This window comes from Cupressus sempervirens, chromosome 6 (genome assembly GCF_028749045.1).
Source record: "Cupressus sempervirens isolate cs-2001-9-10 chromosome 6, ASM2874904v1, whole genome shotgun sequence".
NCBI lineage: Eukaryota > Viridiplantae > Streptophyta > Pinopsida > Cupressales > Cupressaceae > Cupressus > Cupressus sempervirens.
Window position 1 is genome coordinate 168,894,175 of NC_143123.1, and position 16,600 is coordinate 168,910,774.

General features: G+C 34.5%; 1 protein-coding gene across 2 annotated transcripts in view; it reads left to right on the plus strand.

The window, feature by feature from the left end:
- The first annotated feature begins 248 nt into the window (after positions 1-248).
- Positions 249-16,600, plus strand: part of LOC149551788 (protein LIKE COV 1-like) — a 31,097-nt gene continuing 14,745 nt past the window's right edge. For both annotated transcript variants that reach the window (XM_089787276.1, XM_089787275.1), the window contains exons 1-3: positions 249-709; positions 3,281-3,333; positions 11,482-11,591. In XM_089787276.1, coding sequence (XP_089643402.1) covers positions 563-709; positions 3,281-3,333; positions 11,482-11,591 — 310 coding nt within the window. In that variant the 5' untranslated portion in view covers positions 249-562. The remainder of the gene's footprint in view (positions 710-3,280; positions 3,334-11,481; positions 11,592-16,600) is intronic.

Consider the following 16,600-nt stretch of genomic DNA (forward strand, 5'->3'; position numbering starts at 1 on the left):
GCATGATAGTCAATCAATACTAATAAATACCTTCGCTTGTGATTTCCAAGGCCCCTCCCACTAACATATTAGTTGTTAGTTGTCATGTTATTAGCTGTCGTTTTTTCACTAGTAAAACAATGACAAGAAGTCAAATATACCTAATCGACCATTTGGTAGATGGACGCATTTGTAAAATATCAATTAATAGAAAACTGAAAGCAATGTGAAATTGACTTTAAATTAAAAAAAACAACAATCAATGCAATGTCTTCCTAGGCAGGCGTCTCATGTTTTGGTAAATATCTAGAGACGTTTGAGAAGGCGTAGCTGGGTGGAACGTACGTTCGATTTATCGAATCGTTTTCGCTCCCTGTACAACTTTGAATTAGCTCTAGTAATTTCAACTTCTCACGCCAGACTATGTAGATATAAGAAGGATTCCTTTTGACTGGTTTTGTCATCCCTTCAATTGCAAGCTTTTCCTGATTTTAAGGGTTAAGAAGAATCTTAGCTTTTTGATGTAACGCACCGTTTTGGAAGAAAGGATCTCTGAGGAGGTACACCCAATTTGCATCCATTCATGGTGATGGGCGATGACAAATGCGAGAGTTCGATGAGTTCGAGAGACAGAGAACTGTTGATTCCTGTGTCTGAGGGCGAGAAAGATGCCGAAATCAAACCTTCTTCCCCACCATCATCTTCATCTTCTTATAACTCCGGAAAAGAGGTGACTTTTTAATTTATGTACGTTTTCTTGACTTTTTGAGCGGTAGATGTAATTAGTATCATTTGATCGGGAAGGCAATGTTTGGCTTAGAAATTTGAAACCCTATACAGGGTTTAATGTCATGTTCGACAAGGGTTTGTTCTCCTCTGTCTTTGATTAGTCCTGCAAGGTTGTGAAGTTCATTCTTAGTCCTCAGTCTTCAAGGATTGAACCGCTAGACTTAGTAAAGAGCATGATAGATGAAGGAATTTCTTAGTATTTTCACCAGGTGTTACTGCCAATGAGCTTAGTGGCACAATACTTACTCAGCAGTGATGCACCTGGATTTGAGTACTTTCTATTTCTGGAGTTCAAAATGGGAAATATTTTAACTTGCAAAGCATTAAAAGTTTAGCAAAACCAACGCAACATTTTCGCTCAATCATTTCATGTAGTCGACTGTAATTTGGGAGCAATTCAAAAAGAATTCAGATTTTAGAAAACATATAGCTGTAATAACGATATTTACAACTTTGCAAAGTAATATAGTTTATCTTTTTGCCCCTCCTTTCTTTTACTCCTTTCCTGTTCTTTTCTTTGCAAATGGGTAGAACAATTTTTTTATTTTCAAATTAAGCTCTTTTTGCAGTTCCTGTTTTCAAAAATGTCTGTGTTTGATCATGGATTGTTGCATTTAACTGGTGTAACTTTCAGAACGGACATGGTTTTCATGGGGGAGCATTCAAAACATATAGATTACCTTTTAAGATTTAGGATACCTTTTGCATAATTTAAAGTCATGGGATATACAATTTTTCTGTTGGAAACTATCTGTAAGCATTTTGGATTTAGTAATTATTACAATATAGATTGATGATTCACAGACTGCTGCTTGACAAAAATAGGCTACAATTTCATGCTACAAGAGTCTTATATCAAGGTGTACTTTTGCTCCAGAACAATTTAATGTGCTGTCAAGCAAGCTGGTTAGGCTGTCAGAAATTTCTTTCATTGATATCAGCCACTTGAAATTTTTGGGGAAAAATTCCTTTGTTTGTTCCAATTTGATCATGTTCATGCATTCATCTTGTCTTTTCTCTTTGACTTTATGGTTCTATTGTACAGATCCTGTAGCTTGGTAGCTACCAAATATGTCAACACACTTTTTGTTTTCTTTATGCATTTCCATGTCAAACTGTCCAATATGTCCAGAAGAGGAGTTTATGTGACCTGAAACTCTCCTCACGTGAAGTCTGGATCAAAAACAAATCAGTTGCGAACTCTGCTGCTCCTTTGCTATGAACTTCACCTAGATCCAATTCTCTCTTCCACTAATTTTCTAGTTTCTTCATTTTCAGTATTAATTCTGCAACATCTTTACAATGACCTAATTTAATCACTAGACAACAATGCCAAAAATGCAGACATGGACACACTTATACTAAAACCAAACATGCCATAAAACGGTGGTGACATCCCATCCATATAACATGACACTTTCTATACCGCTGGCCACACACAGATTGGCTGAAAACTTCGCTGTTTTGTTCTAATGAGCTTTGGTACAATCAAGTCATCTCTCCAGGAATTTTTCCAGTTTCCTCATTTTCAAAATTTTGTGTAACATTTTCCCAACAGCCTAATCCTTAATATCCAATCAATAGGCAGCAATGCCAAAAATGTGGAGTTGGAGACGCTTTAGATAAAAACAAGCATGGTAGTAAACAGTGGTGACATCCCATATGCATAGGACATGGTAAATTTCACAAAGAAATATCATTGATTATACATAAATTATTATATGTAGCAAGGAACACTAAAGTATATAAATATTCTGAGGAAATTCTTGCAATATTTGGACTTAAGCACTTGTCAATTAAAGAGCAACCACTTGTCAACCAAGTACACATCAACTGTTGTCTTGTACATTGCTTATGAGCACAACATTGTACATCATATAAACCACAAGAATTTACAAAACGACATATAAAACATTAATGACTAATGACAATTCCAACTTTATGCCTTGTATTCCTCTGAGTAAATTAAAGCTTTGGTATGTATCTTGGTGTCTATATTGTTCACTGTAGATAGTGCTTTTAAGTTTTTCGCATCTACTTTTTTTTGTAGTGTTTGCCTTATTGATATAATACCATTTTTCTATCCTTATTCAATCTCAATTGAGATCTATGTGGAGAAATGGAACATTGGTGGTTTACTAATGCATGATGTTTGATCAAATTACCTCAATATTTATGCATTAGCATGACAATGGACATTCCAGCTTGTTTTTAAAAAATGTTCTCAAAAGTGCAAATTGATGTAACATAATTGCTTGTGCAGTTGTTCAACCTAATTTCACCTGATAAATTGCTATCTTTGTATTTGTTGCCTTTCAAAAGGCCCCTTACCTATTTGTTAAATTGACTCTATTCTTGTGTTGTGTGAAATGAAACAAAATAGTAAAATAGTTACAAATCCAAATGCACCTAGAAAACAATGCCAGATTTTTTTTATGGCTCTTACCTGTTTGCAGGATTATGGGGCATTGCTTTTCACTATATTGAATCTTACGTAAAGTTTGTTGTCCAGGCTTTCTATAAGGTGCTGCGGAGTTGGGCATCAAAAAAGTTTATGAGTGGATGGTAAGTACTAAATAAGGATTATGATCCAATCTAAACATTATTTGTTGTTTACTTCAGAACTTGACAATTGAAATTTTTCTACATTATCTTGCTCCTCAGAGTGAAAAGTGACCTTGTTTTCCAGGTTGTTTGTGGCTTACCCTCTAGATCTAAGTCACCTTGTTTATAGACTATATTGCTTCTTATATTGTTTATATCAATCTCTTCAATACCAGATTCAAATTTTTATGGATTTTATCTTCTCATGTCATGAAAGGCGAGCTGCTTGCAGGCGTGCCCCATTAGTTTGACATGTGATAGATTATGTAAGGTCTGAGACCCTACTCTGCAGATAAAGTTGGGACCTAGCGTGTTTTCCAGAAAGATACCCTTTCAAGAGGATCAGTTTGAGACAGAATATTTGTGAGAACATTTCAGAAGCATGCCTTGACAGGTCACAGTCACGATGAAGTATTGAAGAAGCATAAAATTGTGTCATTTTGTAGGTCATTCAATAATACCCTCTCAAATTTAGATGCAGCTTTGTGGTGCTTCTGTTAATTCTTCATTACATGCTCCCAGCATTGTACCAGAATTCCAAAAGCAACTGCAGCTTATTTGTTTCAAATAATAATGTTTCACAAATTCAAAATCACATTGGGTTTATGTTCAAAGAGGAGTAAACTAACAATTTGTATTTTTTGGGAAACAAGCATGGAAATTATCTTTCTTTTAAAACTTGTTTGCCAGATCAATTGAGTTAGTGAAGCATAAAAGCAACTTATACCACTTTAGATCAATTTCCAGGTTTCATGCTAGATAAAAGTGACCTTATTCCTGGCCGATGGTAACCACTGCGCACTCTCAAGAATGTCTGGTGGTGAGGTCTTGGTGTTAAGGAAACTCATTGCAGATCTAGTGGTGAGGTCTTGGTGTTAAGGAAACTCGTTGCAGATCTAGTTGAGAGTCTCTTTCTTATGTACTATCTTGCAGTTTATTGTTTGAATTTCACAAGGCATTAAAAGGTTCCACAAACTTTTCGTGATGACCTGTTTGTTGACTTTTATGAGTTTTAATCTTTTGACAATGACTATTTGATAAGTAGGAGATAATTTCCACAGCAAGTCAAATTGTGATATTGATATCAGGATTAACTGTGTGATTTTGAGTCAGACTCATTGACCCATGTTTCATGAGTAGTGATTCAACATGAATCCATCTCTCATGAGAATAAATGGAACACTTAGCACTCATGGGTCTAGGTGATGCTCACAGGGGTGAAGCATCGGGACTTCCCGGGAGGTCACCCATCCCAGTACTACTCCAGCCTGAGCGTGCTTCACTACGGAGTTTCCTCCATGGTTAAACCCAAAACATGGGTCAATGAGTTTGACTCAAAATCACACAGTTAAATCCTGATAGCAGTATCACAATTTGACTTGCTGTGGAAATTATCTCCTACTTATCAATTGATGAGCTTAAGGGGCTTTCTAACGAATGGTTTTTAAGGCACAACACTTGAAGGTTTTGCAAATGGGGTTTTTTGGAACCTGTATGTTGACTACGTGATTTTGAACCTTGGTGAGAATTTAACATCTTGATGCCATTTTGTAAAATTCTTTTTTGCTTTGGAAGTCCAGTCCATTGAAGTAAAGAGCAAACAAATTATAATTGAAAGATAACTTTTAATTAAAGAAAAAGAGGGGTTACTGATAATTTTCATGGAATATGAAACATGACCTTGCCTCCAGCCAATTGTGACCACCACCAGCATTCTTGAGGACTCTGGAACCATGTATATTAATCGTGCAATTATGAACTAGGTCAAAGTTTAATATCTTGATGACCATTTTGCAACAATAGCTTTTTTGTATGGAGCAAACAGCAAACAAGTTGAGTTGACAGAAAATGGTTCAATAGAATAACAGCTGATTTCAGTATCACTGTATTAATGCCAAATCAGGTCTGTAATTAAAGAAGGACAAACAATATCTTTTGTTTGCAACAAAAGTACAAATTATATTTTTTCTTAAAGTTAGCAATCTAGATTCCAGATCAATTGAGTAGGACTGAAACATAAAAGCAATTAATATTATTTTAGATTTATTTCCAGATTTTCATGGTTGGTAAAATGTGAGCTGTTGATAAATGGATTTGTCACTTTGAAATGTAAAATCACTTCCCCAACGGAAAGTGGCCAAACATTCCAACAGGTGGAGAGATTGCTTATGCAATAGCAATCTTCCTCTGGATTTGAAAGGGGGAGCTCCCCTCATATCAGCTCCCCTCATATGATATTATTTTGGATCTTTTAGGTTTTAAAGAAAAAATAAAACTTGAAACAACTGACATTCTTAAATAACCCTTAACAAAATATATACAAGTTTTATCATTGATTTCATAAAACTGTTTAAGATCAAGTAAATTTCACCACAAGGATCAGAGACTGTGTGACAACCTAATGATGAATATACATCTCAAATGCTAACACATCCAGTTCGATATACCAAAATATGAATGTCTCGAAATGAAATTATCAGGAATTGACCATTGCTTTAACAAACAAGATTTTGATGTAACAAATGTTACCATCAACACAACACACGAAAAGTCAATAATGACATTTAGAGAGCACCATGGATGCACCTCCAAATTTTCTTCCATTGCTTTGAAGAACTATACAACTCCAAAAATCCATCATATAAAATTTATGACAATCAAGTCTTTTATAATGCTTAAAGTTTGATATACAGACTTCTCTCTTTTGACTAGTTCATAACTAACTTGCAACCACTGGGGTAACTATGTTTACGTTTTTGAGAAAAATAAAATAAAAAAACGTAAAATTAAATAAGCTTTATTTAACTCTTGTGCAAATAAAGCCTATATTCTTAGATACTGATGCACTTAGCTGGAGGTGGGGTGAGGAAGTGGATGCTTCTTGATGCAGTCATTACAAATTAATATTTCTATTAACGGTCTGTTTATTCTGCAGTCTTTATGTGCCACACATGTTTCTGGTCGACAGTATTTGTTATTTGAGACATGTATTGATCACCGCCCAATTACATTTGTATTTCTTATTCTAATACCCACGCTCAGTCAATTCCAGATCAGGAGCTTCCAGGCAGATTGGAAGGGTGAGCGTTAATACACCACTGGCAGAGATAGCGCCACCATTAGCAGTGTCAGGTCAAGATCCAAAATACGTCACATAAGCAGATCCAGACTCAGGAGCGACATACCTTCCAACTCAGCATGGTTGGCCTAACTCTGCTGTCCATCGAGAATAGGAAAGCTATCCAACCAATAGCTAGCTGATCATTTATATAAATTACTATATATATATATATGTACCCAAATTTTAGACTACTGCCCAATTACATTTGTATTTCTAATTCTAATACCCACGCTCAGTCAATTCCAGATTGGGAACTTCCAGGCAGATTGGAAAGGTGAGTGTTAAAACACCAATGGCAGAGATAGCACCATCAGTAGCAGTGTCAGGTCAAGATCCAAAGTACGTCACATAAGCAGATCCAGACTCAGGACCGACATACCTTCAACTCAGCACGCTTGGCCCAACTCTGCTGTCCATCGAGAATAGGAAAGCTATCAAGCCTATAGCTAGTTGATCATTTATATGAATTACTATATATATATATATATATAATGAAAAAAAATATTGACGTATCCAAACATTTACACATCCCCCCAAAAAAATTGTGCATCCACGCACCCACTTCTTGCATCTACATCTGGATCTGCACCCGAATTGGTAACTTAGCCTATATTCTAATCTATTACAAAGAAATCTGTCAAAAATATTTTTACAATAGATAGCATTAAAAACACAACTTATGACTTTCTTTTTGATGGGTAAGAGACCGAAGCCAAGATTAATTATTATCATGTCTTGTGATTAATTATTATTATTTGTTAAGCTCGAGTATCCTCGAATCCAACACCTCCCAAATAAGAGGCTCACGATTTACTGTTGTGTTGTAGGCTCTTGCCTACAACTTATGACTTTTGACAAGTAACAAATGATACAATTAAGTTCATTGGGAAAATTCTTTCCTTTATTTGGACCACCTCTAATGCTTTCCGAAGAAGTCTTTTGCATTTGAACGTTTTGAATAACTTGACAGCTGGAGCAATAAGCTTATTTCCAGAAATAATTACATTAATCATCCGTAGCTTTGAGATAGCATGATTTTCTTGAATAACCTCCAAATTCTGATGGCATCAAGTTTGAGAAAATTGCTACTCAATCTGTTCATAACCTCCACACTGAAAAAGCCCTCTGTTAAATAATTCATCACTGATCATACTTTCAAAGCTACTCTTAATGGCTCAGATATCCACATTTTGAATTTCATCCTTCACCAATGTATTTGTGTTGATTGATGGGAGATCATCTTGAATCTTCCTCTTTAGTTGTTCACAAATTGCCATTTTTTTCTCCTGTTCTATCCAACTCTAACTGATGGTTATGAGCTCTTGTTCCACACTCTAGAACGACATATCAAATTGATTTTCTTCTATTCTGTAGAACATCTTCTCAGCAATCAAGGTATTATCATCCTTCTTGGGCTCTTGGAGGTCTTTTAAAATTTCTCACCAAACGAACTCCTCTTCTCAAATGTTCTTTAGCTCCTTTGCAATTTCCTATTTCTTAACATCTGCTTTTACATAAACTTCTTTTGGTCTCCCAACAAAATTGAAGGCATCTCTTCTGATTTGTTCCACCCGTTCTTTGGACACTTCTCCATGAGATTGGTAATTATGCACATTCTCTATAATCTCCTCCTTAATAATTCCCTTAGAAACAGGGATTGCAAAGACAAGGGTTGTATCTATAGGTAAAGTATATGTGTCCCCAATAAACCTGAGATAAGATGTCAAGACTTGCACTTCTTGTTTGAGCTGATCCTTTATATGCCTTTTTTCTCCATACTTTGTATCAACTTAGTTGCAGATATTTGAAAGTAAAAAATATTACCTACATGTGTTTAAGGGCGAATATCTACTTTGGCAATGTCAAAATCACTCTCATTAGCTTTTGTCCACATTTTTCTTCAAGGTGGGCTGAGCTACTTCAACACACATTTTTGGATGAAGCTCTCATTTCATTTTGGTGCATGGGCAGAGAGGATGCTGGCAAAGGTTTCGACTTTACAACTGCCAGTTGCATTTTCTTTAAAGTTTTCAAAGCCTTAACAACAAATATATTTTGTGCATGCCTCATGTTCATTTTATTTTGTGAAAGAGCATCTCCTTTGCAACATTTTGTGAAACAATTGACTGCCTTGTGTAGAACTCAAGGGAGATGGAGGTTGCCACATGAGGTAGATTGTGGAATTTGACTTCATGCCTGCCGATAACATTTGCTTGCCATTTCGATTGCTCTCTGTGCTATGCAGCCCTTTGGTGCTTATCCTGCAATAATTGCTTGCCTTGAGATAATAATTCTTTGGAACATTCTGTCAAACGATTCAGACTATGATTCCACATTTTGCATGCACATGCCCCAGAGTATGGTAATGACAATATTTAACAAAGATTTCTGTGTTGTTATATTTTGATGGCATCCTGATGCTTTTTCAATGCTGCGATTTGTGCCAAAAGACCAAATTTTATTGAGTATTTTGTCAGGTAACTAAGAACTTGGCTATGCATTCATATTCTACATCAAATGCATACCTGTGCAGTTCCAATTGTAATATCTGACAAAAATCTCCCTTCTATCTTTGTGCCCCGCTGTATTTACATACACTGTTTCAAAGCTCTGGTTTTGGCAGAGCTCATTGAAGCTGGCCTCACACCTCCAGTTTGCTGGAAGATTTAAAACCTTTTCAACAAATTTATCTTGCATACCTTGTCATTGTTATATTCCAAAAGAATATTTCTTTGATGCACTCTCTCAAATAGCTCATTTTCTTTGTGTATGCTTCCACATTCGGCAAGCATGTCTGCCATGGCACTTGCAATGCCAGTTCAAACTTTACATAAACAGTTATAAGAACCAACTCTGCTTTTTAGTGTTAAAAAATGATAAGGTTAGAAAGATCAGATAATATGAGCAAATAGTGCTTTAAAGGGAGAAAGAAACAAAATTTGAGCATGGTATCATAGGGAAAAAGTGTGCCATAAAGGCCTAAATTTTAACTTGGTTTGGGCAATTTCACAACCCCTCCATCCAGACATTATTCCTTTTTTGCCTGAGCGTTATGTCCTTATGACGTGCTTTTGGCTCGTTTATCTTCTAAATAGTTTGGGAAAACATAAATTCAATGGAAAATCTGTGCTTGGAAAATATTCTAATTAATCTTGCATACTAATTTGAAAACTTTCTTTCAAAACTCTGAAGCTGCAAGAAAAAAAGAACCATAACTTTTGATTGGATCAACGGTTCATCGTAACATTTTGCCAGGTTGATAGAAATATCATTACAACCAAAGCCTAGAAATATAATTTCTGTTAGAGTGAATGGAAACTTTAATTTAATGGCTTTCGTGATTTGGCCAAGAAAAAATTGAAGCTTTAATAACTTGGAAATCAGCTGCATGTGGTTTAAAATGTGATTTGCATAAACCTTCATAACTTTTGAAATTTAATTATTTTTTTGATTCACAACAATGCACATAGTCGATGTTGGGTACAAATGGAACCACGCACAGGAAATTTTCAATTTAACACTTGACAGAATTTGATGTCATCAACCTGTTACAACTAATTAATGCTGATCAGCATTCTACAATGGCAGAAAGGGTAGAGTGGGATGCTGTGAGTGTGTTAATGTTAACATTTACCTTTCTAGGTTTAATTTGATAAGCATCTACATGTCAAAATCTTAATATTATTTATAAACAGGATATATATTTAAAAAAATAATTTAATAAATACTACATAAAATATTTGCTAAAATTGGAAACTTTGGAGATATAAATAATTATTTTGTTTTCAGAAATCAAAATAAAAAACTTAAGTTAAAAAAAAATCAAGACCCAAAAATTCGAATATTTTTAGAGATAGTAAATTAAATTTTAATAATTTTTATAATGGATATCCATTGGCATCTCTTTAGATAGATTTATTCAAGATATCTATACTAGTTCAACTTTGGTGCTTTAGGACGAATCTGACAAATTATGATGGCGAGACACCATTAAATTTACTCATAGTCATGATAAGGCTTTCACAGTTTCAAATGATGACTTTGTTTATGCTCATATATTAGTCAACCTGAAGACACTCGTAAAATATGCAGTCTTGATCAACCTAAAAATGAATTTGATGCTAAAGGTTGAAAATCAGGCTAGTTGAAATATGGGGTAACATGGCATCCTCAGCCAGTTCTGATCACCACCAGCACTCTCGAGATTTAGGAACCACTATGCTAATTTGAACTGGGCTGAAATTCATGTTGATGATCAATATTCTGTAATATGACAAGTTGTTTAGCAAGGCTGTTTCAGCAAACAAGAAACAAATTGTATTTAAAAGTAAATATTTTTAATTTAACAAAATGAGTGATTGCATGAATCTTGCCATTTCTATTAAGATAAGAAGTTGCCTATGGAGTGTTTCAATTTATAGAAGTACAAGTTGTCTCTGTTCCACTGCATTGATTCCTTGTACTACGTGGAAAGAGTTCATAAACCTCAACTTAAATTCTATTGCAATGATGCTTTAGGATCCTGAAGAATACTGCTAGTCTCTAAATTTCTCAAACAATATTTTTTTAATGGGGTAATACTAGAGTACACATTTATCTGCCAAAGAGAAAAATTACTGGATCCTGCAGATGAAGTTTGAATGCACACAAACAGTATTTTAGAAATTGGGATAGAGCTTTAGAGCATAGGAGAGTGAGTTTGGACTCTTAATATGGTTATATTTGATCAGACTCAAGTTTTACTTATGTTGAATGGATGCAAGTGTTTTACTTGATTATTAGATCTATATTTTGTTAATGTTGTCAGTTGTACTTCAATCCTCAGTTAAGGTATTTTGCATGTCTTGGACAATACCAATGAGGTCGCCAGCCATGACAGTGATGAAACGAAATAATTTGTCAAATTCTTTGTTTTTGTTTCCTTTTTGGTTTCCACTGCTGATTTATTCTTGTATACTTAACTACACTTCCTTGGACTTTTTATGCAGTGTTATACTATTTCCTATAGCAATCACTTTTTACATCACTTGGTGGTTCATTCATTTTGTGGATGGATTTTTCTCGCCTATTTATGCCCAACTTGGTATCAACATTTTTGGTAAGATATTTTTTTCTCTATTTAGTACTATAGTGTGCCATAGTATTTATCCCAAAGTGAATCATTTGAACAGTCCTTCCTACAATGGGAGTTTAACATCTTTTTCATATTAATATGTTTCTTTTCTACTAAGCATATACTTATCAATCTATATTTCAAGTTTTGCCATTTCTCATTGTGAGTAATAATTGCAGTAGGAATAGAAATGATATCCCCCTTGAGTTAATGGTAAATTCCAGAAAATCAATCTGTACTTTTGGCAAATCAGTTGAAATTTTTGAAAATGGCGGTTTAGATTTACCTACTTGCTTTGCATTGATGTAATGTGGTACTATATGAGTTTGTATGTTACCATTCTGATTAAATTTAGCTTGTTGGGTGATTTTTGTTAAATGTTGTCTAACCATGTTCTTCATTGCAGTCAAGCCCATATGTACTGTGAAAGTGTCTTTTAGTTATAATCATTTGAACATATGTATCACAGATACTCATCTTGAATCCTTCTTGTTTGCAACTTGATATGATGTTCATAATAGAATGATGTTGTTGTTCATCTCTTGTGATTTTGAGATTGCCTGTTATATTGTAAAGTCAATAGAACAATAAATGGCAATGTTGGGACAAATTTTGGAACAACAATTTTTCAAGCAGAGCAGGGTAGAGCTTGAGTTGGATTTTATAACTATTTTAAAGATACAGTCACAAAGTGCTTAAGACATTTTGACAAATTGTCCTTTTGAGTGTCATTGATGTATTGCTCTCTGTAATTCATAGTTATCATACTATACTGGCCCCAACATGATGCACGGGTTGCTGCCCCTCTTAACACCATTACCCTTTCTAAATAGGGGCTTTTGCAAGAGTATAAAGAGCCCTATTCTAGATATTGGTGTTTGTGTAATGTCCCGTGTTGGGACCGACCTTATTTTAACTTATATTTCTCAATTAGCATTTGAATTGTAATGTCCCCAATATGATTAGTCATTCATCTCATTAAATTTATCTTTAACGCTCATGTCCAGCCTTATTACTATTTCAGCTCAAGACAGAAGGTGTAAGTGTTAACCAAGTTTCCTAGATATGAACTTTGCAATGGATTCCCTCAAAATTTACAGATCCAAGCCCTTAAGCCTTTCATGGGATGATGCCCACAAGTCGCTCGGGGTTGTTGATCCACACCCTATCTTGGGACAAAGATCCATTGCTTTGATTTATACAAGCCCCTCTTTGGTAACACTGCAACTTCCCTTCTACAAGTCAATAGTAAAATGATTTTGAATATATATAAGTTTATCAATATATTTTGATAGAGATGAATATATTATATATATAATTCTGATTTAGAATTTTTTTGTAGATCAGTATTTCTCATTAGTAAGTTACAGCAGTAACTGTTGTTAAACGGTGCTTGCCAGCATTGGAGATAACTCATTTCCTTTGATAATATATTAATAATCATCCGTTTTCTTTATATTCAGTGATATAACTCATCCTTCCTTTATGATGGGTAATAATTGTATTTATAATCTCCTATTCTTCCATAGAATAATAAATATGTATATATATTAAGTAAGAAATGTCTGATGGTGAAAGGGATGATTTTAATCTTCATTTAATATCCTAGACACCGAAAGGTTCCATGTTATGGAGAATAGACATGCTATTTGATAATGACTAATTAAAAATAATTAACTTTGTTAATTAAGTATACATTATTAAATATATAATTAAATTAATATTTATTGTGATATATTTTTATTAATTGATATTTATTAATTGTAATGATTAATATACAAATCATTATTTATTTCTTTTGAATATGATTTATTTTATAGAATAATTTATTTGTGATTTATTAAAATTATTTATTGCAAAACTCTAAGACGGGAACATTGTTACAAGATTCAAGAAGAGTTGGTAGATTAATGGATTTCCGGATGATTCATTGATTAACAGAGGAACAAATGTGTTCCTTATAAAGAATTACAAGGACGTTGTTTCTAAAAGAAACAACGTAGACTGAAGTCGGAATTAGAAACAAAACTAGAGACAGGATAGGAAACATTCCTATCTGGACTGAAGAAAAAAGAGACGGGATAGGAAACATTCCTATCTAGACTGAAAGATAGACTATAGACAAGTAGTTGATTATTATAGAAAGTATAAGATATTATCTTAATACCCTCCCTTAATGGTCAACGTACGGATGTCGGAACATTCTGTGATAATTGAGACCCTCCTTGGATCTACAGAATGCTGAAACCAAGAAGCTTTGCTAGAAGAGTGCTATGACTCAAAATAAGTTGCATTTACAAAACTTCGTTTTTGTGGAAAAAACGGTAAAACCCAGAATCTCACATAACCTTGCGTATTACAGACAACTTGAAATGATCTTTGAGGAGAAAATCAACAAACCTAGAATCTCACGCAACCTTGCGTATTACAGACAACTTGAAATGATTTTTGAGGAGAAAATCAACAAACCCATAAAAAACAAAAATAGATTCAGAAGGTGAAAAATGCAACTTCGCCTTGATCAAGACCCGGAGAAGTCGGATGCTGCCTAACACCCAGAACAAGTTGATCGGTGTTTCGATATTCGAAGATTGCGATGATGCGCTGCTTCCAGGTTCCATAATTGCGACCATTGAATTTGGAATTATGTTCGAGCAGAATATTTGTCAGAGATGCCATGGCACGTTTTTCAATGAAAAATTGTGAAAATTTGTGAAGCACGTTCTTCGAGGCAAAAATACGAAAGACCTAGAAGAATTAGAGAATGACCCAGAAGAGAGCTCGAAAAACCCAGAAGGAATCTGTTGTCGTTTTTTGGATCCGTTGGCTCGAAAATTGAGGCACAAAAATCGAGGCACTCAGAACAAATGGATGACAACCCAGTTGAGCTCTCGAAAAACCCACCAAGAATCAGTCGTGAGCAGATAAAAATGGCTTTCGTCACAAGATTTTATGATTTTGCTCTAATACCATGTTACAAGATTCAAGAAGAGTTGGCAGATTAACGGATTTCCGGATGATTCATTGATTAACAGAGGAACAAATGTGTTCCTTATAAAGAATTACAAGGACGTTGTTTCTTTTTAGAAACAACGTAGACTGAAGATAGAATTAGAAACAAAACTAGAGACAGGATAGGAAACATTCCTATCTGGACTGAAGAAAAAAGAGACGGGATAGGAAACATTCCTATCTAGACTGAAAGACGGACTACAGACAAGTAGTTGACTATTATAGAAAGCATAAGATATTATCTTAATAAACATCACAATTTGTTCTTCTCTGTTAGGTCAAATCCTACAAATTTTGCTGTTGTAGCTGGTTCATAGTAATTACATATGGGCTTTGTGCACATTTTGACATCACATGGGGACTGTTTCTCAGCTATTCTTTCCAACATGATGCACGGGGTTACCACCCCTCTAGCACCTATACCCTTTCAAAACTGGTGCTTTTGCAAGACTATAAAGGGCCCTATCCTCTACAGTGAGTAGTTGAGTGTATGTGTGTGTGTGTCTAGATGTCTGTCTTGTACAACCAAACCAGTTGTAGTGATCATGGGAAAGGAACAGGTACATACTACATGACCAAACCAGAAGCCTAACCAGCAACACAGCTATTTACATTAACACTCATATGCTTCTAATAGAATTTATGTCATTATGTTTATGTATCATCACTATGAAGTTATCATTACAAGGTACAGCTCACACAATTACCTAGAGAATTGATTCATTCAATCGAGTAATAATCTGTAGAAATTAGAGAGGGTATTTTTAGCCCCAATCAATAAGACAATTAACTAAGCAGTAGAAATTGCACGAAGAGAGTCCACAGACTTTCTCTGATTGCTATGTATGCTGGTAGTCGTGAAGGACCAACCATCACAACCTTTCATTTCCTCGCGTACTGTTTAGTTCTAGTTTCCTATGCACTCTGTTATGTTATTCCAAATGAGATGCACACCTCACAATTTACTAGTGAACTTTTAAATCCTAAAATCATTCTTAATTCTACTTTGGATGATATGTTCCAGCACTATCAATTGACTCACTTGACTGGCTCATTAACTCGTGACACACAGTTTTGAACTGACAGATAAACTCAATTAAATATGACATGCCATCTTGAAGTTATTGTTGACATTGATTCCAAGTTGAGATCATACTTTTAAAGCATTGATTTAGTTTTACTTACTGTAACTGGCTCTCCAATTGAATGGTTTGAAGCAAGATAGAGTGGTTGAGTGGCAGCATAATCAAACTTAGATTACAAATAACCATAAGGTTCACTGCATCTAATAAAAAATGAATTGTGACTCATATACACTATTAATGAGCTTATTACATACGAGTTGCTAGATACCTTCCCTCCCCTGCGCAGATAAGTTTTCATATATTGGGTATCTCGATCTGATACTCTTCGATATGGCACAGATGTTGTACCCAAATTTAGCCATTTACACAGTAGCAAAATCATTCTTGGGAATAATTCAGTATACCGAAGGATAATGATTTTTTCATTTTTCAAGATTGAAACATCAGATTAGGCATTAGTGTAAAAAAAAATCATGGGAGGGAATATTGGAAAAAAGTTTACGCAGAATTAAAAAAAATCCAGAAAACACTAACTTTTTTCAAATTCAAAAAAATCAGAAAGCCAGGATTTAATTGTGGATCACTATTTTATCTGGATTTTGTGATGTAATCATGATTTTGATTTTTATCAATCAAAATATTGTTTCACTGATTTTCTCAAGTTATCTTGATTTTTTATTAAAAAACTCAAGTTTATGTTGGGTGGGGGGAGGGGTGTGAGAAAAGATAAATCACAGTTCACCACAATCTTTTAAACTGAAAGATATTTGCTTCTGTGCGTATATGAGGCCATATTAATTTGTATGGATATGGCACCAGACTGTTCAGTGCTATGTCTAGTTTAGAGTTACAAATGAAGTATTAAAAAAATTACAAAAAAAAGAAGAATATTTAAAA